The sequence below is a fragment of the Echinops telfairi genome, unplaced genomic scaffold, assembly GCF_000313985.2.
Source record: "Echinops telfairi isolate 266 unplaced genomic scaffold, ASM31398v2 ScPeMD7_1;HRSCAF=3_0, whole genome shotgun sequence".
Classification (NCBI taxonomy): Eukaryota; Metazoa; Chordata; class Mammalia; order Afrosoricida; family Tenrecidae; genus Echinops; species Echinops telfairi.
The window spans coordinates 70,290,270-70,301,501 of NW_022103896.1; the positions used below are offsets into that span (position 1 = coordinate 70,290,270).

Sequence of the window (11,232 nt, forward strand, 5' to 3'; positions counted from 1 at the left end):
CCCTCTACTTGGTATATAGCCTAAAAGAGTAAGAACCATGACATGAACAGATACATGCACACCCATGTTCACGGCAGCAATTCACAATAGCTAAAAGATAGAAACAGCCTAAGTGCCCATTGGTGGGAAAAATGGGTAACTGAAATGTGGTACATAGACACAGTGGACTACCATCCAATATTAGACAATAAAGGTGAATCTGGGAAACCCCTCCTCACATGCACGGATCTAGAGGACATGATGCTGAGTGAAATTAGTCAAAAACAGAAGGACACATATCATGAGGTCACTGTTCTATATTTAAATAATTCAATAAAAGGTTTTCATTCTCGCCCCAAACATACATCCATTGTGTTCCAAGTAAACATGATCGTCTCTTTTATAACAGAACCCCTTTCTCACAGGGCTGTCACAGGGTCCCTCAGTGCACCCTCACTGTCTTCTCACACACTGGTTTTCAGGCAGGGTCATCACTAAATCACTACCCGTTTCCCCAAAAGTAAGACATCCCCCGAAAATAAGACCTACTTACAGTTTTGCCTCTCGCTGAAATATAAGGCACCCCCGAAAATAAGCCCCCCGAAGCTACCGTAACTCTGGACTTTGGACCATAGCGGTAGGCGCTGCCACGCAGCTCACTGTTGGCTGCAGCGCAGCCGGAGCAGACAGGAAGTGCAAGGTCTCTTAATAAAACAACAATATTCTTCTTCATGGAAAAATAGGACATCCCCTGAAAATAAGGCCTAGTGCATCTTTGGGAACAAAAATTAATATAAGACACTGTCTTATTTTCGGGGAAACAGGGTAGGAAACTACTAGCACCTCAAATGCCTTTCTATTTTTCACGTCATTAACCAGAAAGTGAAGTGTGCACACAGTGTGTACCTCCAGACCGGGATGGTTACCAGATTGGGGAGGAGAAGAGGGAAGAGGAAGGGACAGACAGGTATTATTTGGGTGACAGGAGAATAATAGTCAATGGCATAATGGGTTACATGCTAAGCTGCTAGTCTCAATGTTAGCAGTTCAAAACCACCAGCCACTCTAGCGGGACAGAGGCAGCCTTCTGTTCCCATAAAAAGTTACAGCAATGCCACTCTGTCCTTTAGGGTCACGCTGAGTGGGCCTCGGCTCGACGGCGGTGAGGGAGTGAAGAGGGAGATGGGGAGAGCAGAAACAGGGCAAGATAAGTTGGATGTAGACCTGAGGCTCTGCTCTGTAAACTTTCAGCTACTCAGAATAAAAAGTTATATAAATAAAAAAAAACAAAACAGAGCAAAAACCCCAAGAACAATTTCCCTTGAGTTGGTTTCAACACATGGTGACTTCATGTACATCAGAGGAGGGCTGGGCTCTGCAGGGTGTTCGGTCGCTGATTTTTCAGAAGTGGATCACCAGGCCTTTCTTCCGAGTGCCTCTGGGTGGATTCCGATCTTTGGTGGGTAGCTGAGAGCATTCATGGTTTGCACCATCCAATGACCCTGTAGTCACATCAGCTCCTCCAGATGCCATGCATCTGGAAGCACACCGTGCTTACCTCTGTTTCCCGCAGCTACACTCCTCCGGCTTCCTTCTCTTGAGATGTCCTCTCACTTCTCGTAAATTCTTAATTTTATCCTGAAGAGCTTCAATCTGGAAAAGAAATATTTAAACAATGGCTGTCAAGATCAGGATTGCCTGCACCAAGCACTCCTGACTCCACCTTGTTTTCCGTCTTTCCTACTGAGGGAGCTTCAAACCGTTCTCGGGACAATTCCATGATCTTCGAACTCCATTTTCCCAGGGACTTTTGGAGCCCCTCTGGAATGATAACCACCCATTTGAAATGGTTATTAATTTGGAAACAACCAGGGCATAAATGAGTCTACCTCTACATTTCATCCAATAGGTTACAACTAAACAGGACAATCTCTTTTCTAAATGAACCCTTCTCACAGGGCTTTCACAGGGTCACTCAGTGCATCCTCACGTTTCTCACACAATTTTTCAGCCAGGATAATCACTAAATCACTAGGAAACTACAAACGCCTCGATTGCCTTTCTATTTTTCATGTCATTAGCCAGAAGGTGAAGTGTGCACACAGTGTGTTCCTCCACGCAGGCAGGGCAGGGCCGGAGAGCTGAGTGTGGGTTAGCAATTGAACTTGGGTTATGGATTGAATGTGTCCCCCAAAATATGCATTGGAATCATAACCCCTATACTTGTGGCTGTAACCCTGTGGGGAAATAGGATTTTCCTTGTTACGCTCACTCGATCATATTTGAGTAGGATGGGTCCTAAATCTAATCACTTTGAGTTATACGGAGGGCAGATAAGACACAGATCCATACACCTCGGAGAAAACAGATGCCGAGGGAAAGTCAAACAGGGAACGCCAGGGCAACCAAATAGGACGGAGACCCTGATTGAGACATTTATCCTTAAAACCCAGGCAAAAATACGTTTGTATTTTTGGGACATATACACGGGGTGTATATGTCCCAGCAGCACTGGGTCACTGAGACACAGCCATGACTCACCTCCTTATCAATGTAGGCCTTATGATCCTTCCAGGCCCGGGCTGATTGGTACAGTTCTCTTTCACAATGGATTGTGTCATTTGGAAGAATAAAACACCTACGAACACAAACAAACGGATCAGGAACAGTTTAGAAAAAATCAGGTAGCCTCCATTCTTAATCCGGAGGGATGCACGAAGCGCAGAGTGGACGAGTAGGCCGAGGTGAGTGACCGGGTCCCCAGGCCACAGGAGGAAGTCACAGAGAGGGCATCACGAAGATGACTTTGAAAAACAACTGTGAATGCGAACATCCTCATGAACAAATGTCACCCAAGCCCCAGTGTTGAAAGCCCCTGCAAGTACCTAAAGGTATAAAGGAACCCTGGTGACGTAGTGGTTACTCCCTGGGTTTGATCCGCCAGGTCAGCAGTTTGAAGCCACCAGTCGCTCCTTGTGAGAAAGACGGGGCTCTGTAGCCCCTTAAAGAGTTACATTAACTCACGGAGGCAGTTCTACCCTGTCCTGCAGTTTCTGTGAGTCAGCATCGACTCACTGGCAGCGAGAACAAGTACATAGAGTGCGGAGAAAGAGGTTTCCCAAGCTATGATGGCAATGGCTTGTTGGGAGAAATTGAGAGCCAGAAGGTGGGCATTCAGACCTGCATTTTGTTCAAAGGAGCCTGCCTTTGAGAATCCCCCTGTGTTCTGAAGCACAGGACCAGCCTGAGTGAAGACAGGTGCAATGTGAATAATGTATGAGAAATCAATCTCGGTTCAACTCGCTTAGCAGGTCACGTGAATGACTCTGGGCACAGAGATCGCTGCCAAAGACGAAAAGCTTGGGCTACCTCACCCTTCCCCACCCCGCCAAGTGATGCAATGATACAGAAAACAAAAATGTTGGGTCATACATTCAGAAAGAAAAGACCTGGAGATGAGGAATGCCAGTCAATTTTAGAAGGAATCAAGAACCTACCGAATCAATGAAAGCTATGCTGGAGTCCTCCCACCCCTGCCTTTTCTCTGAATTTTCCAAGACACTCTGGATTTAGAAGTTCCCGCGTAGTGTGAAGTGGAGCCCTGGTGACATGTTGGCCTGCTAACCACAGAGTCAGCCGTTCGGAACCACCAGTCGCTCGGAGGGAGGAAGATGAGGCTTCCTACTGCCATAAAGAGTGACCGTTTCGGGAACCCACCAGGGAGGTTCTTCCCTGTCCTGTCAGGTTGCTACGAGTTGACATCCATTCAATGGCAATGAGTTTGGTTTCGTGGCTTGGGTAGGATACGTGGCCAATGCCTTACATTTCCTCCCCACCTGCACCTCTGGGAGCTCACCTGCCAATCACACTCCTCCCTTGGGCTGTGTTTCATTTCTGAGGCCACGGCTGGGCAACTGCTCCGGGCAAAAGGACCTCCCAGAAATTATTCCCCTGTTTTCCAGGCGCCCACTCAAGTAACTGCTTATGGGGACAGGCACCTAACCTGCCTGTTAAATCAAGAGCTGACAGCGTTGCACTGGTTAGATGTACCACCTGACCACCTTTCACGTGACAGGGACGTAAACACTTCCCCCCACCCGCTTATTTAACCACTGGTTGTCCTGTAGCTTGTCTCCTTGGACAGCAGACTGCTAAATCTGGTTGCTTTACAGTAAAGAGGGACACCCAGGCTGAATTCTGCCCTAGTGAACCCCTCAAACTTTTCTTACTTGTGTGTCACTCTGACAGTGGCGGGCAAGCCCACAGCGTTGCTGTCAGCCAGCATCCCGTCCACATCCCTGCTGGCAGCCTGGAGACCCCCTGGCCCCTTGCGGCCTTCATCGTGTCGCTTGGCGATGACTCTTGGTTGCAACACTTGCAATTCTTCTTCCTCCAGGCTTATGTCATATATTTCACCTTCAAATTCGACGGACAAGGAGCGTGTCTGCCGAGTGTGGACAAATCTGGGCTTGTATTCTGGAAATAAGGAGGAAAATGTTAACACAGAGGGCCTTGGGTGGCATAAACAGTTTGTGCTTGTCTGCCGAGCTAGTTTGGTAGTTGGAGCCTACTCCCGCAGCAGTGCGGAAGAAAGGCCTGGTGATGCACTCTCATGAATCTGACCACCAAGAAACTCCGGCGCAGCAGGTGTGCGCTGAAACACATGGGGTCACTGTGAGCGGGAATGGACTTGGTAGCAATGAGTTTGGGTTGGCTGGGATATTGATCGGGAAGTTGCCGTGTAGTGTCGCCAGGTAAGGAATGATCACTGGGCGTGGTGAGCATGTTGGAAAGGGGCAAGTGGGACACGCTGCATTGCCCTGAGACATCTGTGGGCAGCCAATGGCAGGAGACCAGGGTTACAGGCCTGGCCTCGCCATTCCTTAACAGTGTGATGGCCTCGGGCCTCGGGTCCTTCCAGCCTTCAAGCGAGGGCTGCGTGGGGGCTCGATCTTTGTTCGCGTGACGTCACCATCTCGACGATGGCACTGTTAATCATCACGTCTCCTTACAAGGCACTCCTCACTTGATACATGTGTCTAACACACAATCTCAAAAGATAGGCGTTATCGTTCCAAATCCTTCCAGAAATATACATCGGATTCTCCAAACAAGCTGGTGAGTGCGGTCGTCAGTAATCTTTTATGGATGAGAAAACGGAAGCTCCGCATGGTCCATGCATCCTGTGACAGCACACAGTCAACAGGTGCAGGAGCTGAGACTATACCGCGTCAGCCTCTGCGGTGTCTGGCATTTCCTCAGCGGTGCGCCCGCTTTCATCCGGAACATACATGTTCGGCACGCTCTCTAGCTGCACAAACAAGACAGGATTGCACCAAAGGAAAATTAAATTTGGCAAGGCATTCAAGAGCTACCTGACTTTTAAGACCAGCAATGAGTGGATAGCATGGTGCGGGTGGGGGGAAGGGCAGCGGGGGGGAGGCCAGTATGGAATGGAACATTGTCAAGTGCTCATAGTTGGCAAAAGCTGAGCTTGAAGGTGTAAACAGGTGCCCTCTCATGGCCTCTCTGGAGGAGGCTCTAATGGCCTTAGCCCTCCAATGTGGGGCTATCATAGGAAGCTGGGGACAAGCTGGCCGTGGACTGGGAAATGGAGTATGTTCACGAGTTCCATCAGCGTAGAAATGAAGGAAAGCCATCTTTGTTTTAAAATGTCTAAGAATGCACACAGCTCACAAAAGCAGCCCTAACCATCCGCTCCACGTGCCCCAACCATTTACAATCACTGTGCTTTATGGTCAGGACTAGGAAAATAGTATTTGATTTTCAGGAGAGAAGCAGCTCCATATTACTCATTGGTTCTGAGAGAGGGGGATGGCAGGATGCCAACTTCTGATGGGACGTCTTGGTTCGGATTAGTCAACCAGATGCTTTCTCAGAGGGGAGAAGGGAAACCTCCCCCAAAGCCATGGTTCTTAGCCTTCTGGGTTATAGAGAACTTTAGGATTTGCTGAAAAGTGAGTGACACTCAGAAAAATGCACAGATTCTCATGGAATATGGTTAAAATAAAGTCCACCTGTGGCATTCAGGGGGAAAATACCAGCCTAAAGGGGTTTGCATGACTTTATTTGCAAATTTTGGAGATTGAATTTAAAGTATGTCGCTTAATGTGTGTGCCAAAAAGGCAAAGCAGTCTATTTAAACAGCAAAAAGGTTAACAGAAAGAAACCACCAACGATCCTGAGAAGGCAAGTTTGGTGATATGCTCTGAAAGTTCGCAGGCTTTGGAAACCCCGGGGAACAGTTCTATTCTGCACACGTGGGATCAACCAGGAGTCAACAGACCCTGAGCAACTAAGGACCACAAAATGAGTCACTTCGTAGACTTTCCACTAGAGGGCACTAGACTCATTCTTTTAAGGAAGGTGCCAGCTGCTGGGTTTTCCCAGCGCTGCAAACATAAGGTCTCTTTGCTGCCTGATAGTTTTTATGATGAAAATGTTAGCCGGTGTTTTTCCCAAGGAATTTGACTAGTTTGACCCCGTCCGCTTCCAAGAGGCAACCGTTTGACAGAATTTTAAAAATATAAACAGAGATTAAAACACATGCCTTTAAGACCTTGTTTATGATTTTCCATTATGTTAAGAGCTTACATAATAAAATCTTGGAATTTGTTGTCTAGCAGACAAATCATTTCGCCAGCATGAAGGTAAAATTAAATGGACTTAAACCATATTCCAGTACCCCTTGGCATAAGCACTTTATAGCTCTTTTATGTGTGCGTCTGTTTTGTGTCTGCCCCCGACCCCACCACCCACCCCCAACCCCCAACCCAGATTGTTATTCTCCACGTAAGTGAGAGATGTTTTCAAAGGAGCATTTCAAATGAATCGCAGAGCTTTCTTATTTTAAAATGCCAACCATTTGTTTGGGGCATGTGGGTTGGAACAAAGCAGCCCTTAAACTAGACGTATGCATCTGAGATCTAAAATTCAGAAGGGGCGATGCTTTAGTCTCTCTAACATCCATTCCCCAAAGGTTGCCGGCCCCAGAGATGGTGGCAAACACATGGCTTACTCGGGGTCCCCTGGTTCCTCAGGAACTGCCTGTGGTTTTTCCTCTGGGGCCTGCTGGCTCGATAGCCATTCTCCGCACACGTGCACTCTCTGTCCTTGTCAGGGAAGCCACGAGAGTAGAGGTTTCGTGTGCTCTGCCGAACCGCGAGCAAGTCACTGGAGCCTTTGCACTTGTGGATCCGAAGCTTGCCAGATGTGTCCTCGATGCACTGCCACTTCTACAAAAGGCAACGCGAAAGCGGGTTACGGTACTGATCCAGGTGTTATTGATTAAGGGCTGTTACTTTAGATTCTAGAAACCCTGGCAACCCCGTGAAAGAGAGTGAGTGAGGAAAGGCAAGCTTGTAAGTGACCCTGCAATATTTCGAGCCCCAATTATGCCTCTCACTGCAGGCAACTACAGATGACAATGAAATCACTAAAATGCTGAACTACCTAAATGACACGAGAGCCAAAAAACGATCCATAAATCCTCCACCTCCAGACTAAACAAGAGTCTTGAATGGAACATGTAAAAGCTCTTAATTCGCCCCGGCCCAGAAGCACAGCTGTCGAGCTGTTTTCTCCAGATCTTTCCTTTCGGAAAAACAAACTCAGCTGCTTTGTTCTCTGCCTCTGAATTTCTAACGGGAGGCAGGGAAGGGTGGCTGATGAGGTGGGTTTAATCTGAGCCCATCACGGGACGAGCCACCATGCACATAGCCCAGATCCGAAGACCCGTGTCTGGTTTTCGCTGGTTCCTCCTCGTCCCCATCTGCAAGCACTGCACCTCCCACAGTACCCGAGGGTGGGAAGGGAGTGCTGGTCCACCTGCCAAGAGAACACGCGTGGGGTGTTTACGCCGCCCTGTCTGATCCTCAGCTACATTGTGTTCAAGTCAGTTGCAGTCATCTCGGCCACAACAGGGAACAAAAACAACTCGCACGTACAGGTGCCAAGTGTTCCTCGACGTTGCTGCTGCTGCTTTTTGTTGGCTGGAAAGCCCACACCCTCGCCCCCTTTTGGGGATGGGATTTAAAAACAAATTCACTGGAGCAAGAGAACCCAAATTTGACATTGTAACCAATAATAAGGCTGCAACAGGTGGCATTGATTTCATGCATCCTGTTGTGTAATCACCACCACTATCTTGTTCCAAACGATTTCCATCACCCTAAGCAATAACCCCAACTCACTCCCCACCACTGAGTCAATTCCACCTCACGGCCCCCCTCTAGGGCTCAGTAGACCTGCCCCTGTGGGGTTCTGAGGCTATAACTCTTCACAGGAGTAGAAAGGCTTGTCTTTCTCCTGTGGAGCAGCTGGGGGTTTGAACTCCTGACGTTGTAAGTAAGCAGCTCCCCTGTGTAACTGCTACGCCACCAGAGATCCCAACAGAAACCTGGGGCCCCTAAGCCCTGATAAACGATTCTCTCTATACAAAGGCCTACTTAAGATATTTCCTACAGGGATTCTTTTTCCTTTTGTTGCAGGAGGGTTCAGTGGTTTTCGAGTCCCAATCTGTCAGAAATCAGGGCTCTGCATCCACGGAAGGTGAAGTCTGGCCCAGGGTCCCTGTTGGCTTTGTCAATAGGCAAACGATACTCCTGTTCAGAATGGGCCGCAGCCATTCCTAAGGAAGCAAGCGCCAGAGCAGGCTGTCCGTTTTCTCCTAAGGGAGCTGTCTGCCTTTAATAAACGTGAGCCCTCAGAACAGCCTTTGAGTTACTATTGTAGAGTCCCCCAGTCCCTGATATTTAGAGCCTGTCTCTGATTTCACTTTAGCCCCTGCACACTCTGCAGCTACTGAATTTGGTTATGTCAAACCCTATCGGGTTACAAGCCACGTGTGGCTTGCTCAGACTGCCTTGAAGGTTCGGTGTTACCATCCAGAGATGCAGGGATGGGGTGGGGGTGGGGGGGCAAAGCAACTACCTGCCTCTTCGTGAAGCTATGGGAGGCGCACAAACAAGACCACTTAGTGAAGTGGTCCTAAGTTAAATCTAAGTTAGGATGGATTTAATTGAAAAAGGGGAAATCAACTTGCTTAAGTACTCAGAAGTTATGTTAAATTAGTGGTTCTCAAAGTTGCCTGGACACTGGGTGGGGGTGGGGGGGAGGTGTCTAAACGCCTCACAGGTGATGCTAATCTGCATTTGGGGTTAACCACTGTTTTCTGTTAGCAACTGGTTACTGGACCTCTTTACAGCTGGCCCCCACGTGCAGGGCAGAAGAGATATACAGAGGTCTAAATAACTCAGATGGATTGAGTCTTTGAAAGATATGCATATATTTGGGTGTGTGGGTGCGAAATGGAAGCCGTCTCAAGTAACTTACTGACCTAAGCATGTCAGAAAATGATCCCATTTGAGAGCTTACTGACTTACACTTGCAGGACAATGTGTTAAAACCCAGAGAGGAAAGAATTATTGACGGGTGCAAATTGTAATGTTGGTGAAGAATAGGAAATAAACCACGGACTGAGAGAAGAACAAACCTATGAGTCTCAGAAGAAATAAAATCAAAATGTTCCTGAAAAGTGGAACCAGGCGGAGCCTTGGACTTGCTCACTGGATGCGTCGTCACTGCTGCTGTTCTGACGCAGAGACCCACTGTACCCCGAAAAACACGGGAAAGGCCAATTGCTGGAAGACGACGTTTGCTAAAGGTCCAACAAAGCCAACGAAACTTTCGAGAAGATGGATGGACACCACAGTCATAACCCTGGACTCGATCAAGGATCATGAAGCTGGTGCAGGCCCTGGCAACACCTGCCCCTGTTAGATGCAAGGTGCCCACGAGTCAGTGCTAGCTCAATGGCAACTGACAAGAAACCATGCTTCGCCTTACTCTTGCTCCATGGCCAGTGCACAAACGATAACTTACAACTGAACACAGCACCAGGTCCTGCCATTTAATGTGGAGACCAGTGATCAGCAGGGCTGGGCTGGGGGTACTCCTAGATAGGCCTAAGTAGTGTGAGGGCACAGAAGCGGATCAGTCACCTCATTAGGAAGTCAGCATGGAACACAGACAGTTCTTGTGGATGGAGAGTTTCCTCAGAATAAGTTGACTTTTCTAAGCTTCCAGAACGTTCACAATCAGTCGTGTTGGGGTGTCCATCAAAACGGTCTTAAATCCAAATGGTTTCTGACGTGCACCCACTGGGGCGTGCCTCTCTCTTGCGTTCGGGACCGAGGAGTTGACTGCTTCCTGACAGGCAAGCGACAGGAGCGGGGCCACGGTTCACAGCCAAGTGGAAGCTGGGAGAGGGCTCCCCTGACTAGCAGATGTCAAAAAGTCTGGCTAACTTTACTCTGAAAAATCATGGCCCTTTGTCTTCGGGGATTTCTAGTTTATTTGTCAGCTTTCGTACGGATTCTTATTTTTAAATTACTTTTCAGTAGAAACCTTCCTTCATTTCATAACCACCATCATTAACAAAATCTGCTCCTTTGCCTTTTTATCAATTTTGGCTCCAAAACACTGAGGGAGCAAGTATGTTCCTGCAGAGCGCCAAGGTTACAGCAGAGGTCTCGGTGGCTGAGCCCAGTTGAGCTGCAACTTGCGTTTCCCACGCGCCTGATTCCTGGTTGGTTTCCTATGGGAAAGGGTGTTTCCTGTCTGAAGAATCGAATGTAACCACACCCAAGAGTTGGCCCTGTCCAAAGAACACATGAAGCTGCAACCACGGGCCCAATAGAAAGCAAACGTCTAGAAAATAATGATGGCAGCATATGTACTAGTATGCTTGAGACGATTGATGTTTGCATTCTTATCAGAGCTGTACGAGCCCCCAATAAAATGATCTTAAAAAACAGAGCCGATGACGGTATCACACAAAAGCAAATATACGTACATATATGGACATATATGTACATATGTATGAGAAGGCACACACACCCGTGAGTAGACTCAGGAACACTTTACCTCGGCAAATACCTTAGTCAAGCAAGAGGCCTAGACAAAATTACTCATGAGTTTCTTTATCATGAATCCTATGGAAAAGTCCCTTGACCCTCTCAGACAATTAATCAGCTAGAGGCTTTGCAAACCTTCTTCCCGGCCAGCAGCCTAGCAATGTTAATGAAATGTAACCAGCACCCATTTGCCATAGTCATTTCCGTGTCTGAGATCATGACAATCTTTATGACTGAGCAGGAAGAGCTCGACATAGCTGCAACTAAAATACTCAGAGGGGCCATGGAAAGGAGGAGAATTCTTTAAAAGTATAAC

At 47.9% G+C, this 11,232-nt stretch overlaps 1 protein-coding gene across 4 annotated transcripts in view; it reads right to left on the minus strand.

Annotated features, from left to right (window-relative positions):
- SULF1 (sulfatase 1) overlaps nt 1-11,232 on the minus strand; it is a 191,879-nt gene that overhangs the window by 15,775 nt on the left and 164,872 nt on the right. For all 4 annotated transcript variants that reach the window (XM_045286492.1, XM_045286497.1, XM_045286507.1 and 1 more), the window contains 4 exons: nt 7,019-7,235; nt 4,209-4,455; nt 2,521-2,617; nt 1,538-1,632 (listed from right to left, as the gene is read on the minus strand). In XM_045286492.1, coding sequence (XP_045142427.1) covers nt 1,538-1,632; nt 2,521-2,617; nt 4,209-4,455; nt 7,019-7,235 — 656 coding nt within the window. The remainder of the gene's footprint in view (nt 1-1,537; nt 1,633-2,520; nt 2,618-4,208; nt 4,456-7,018; nt 7,236-11,232) is intronic.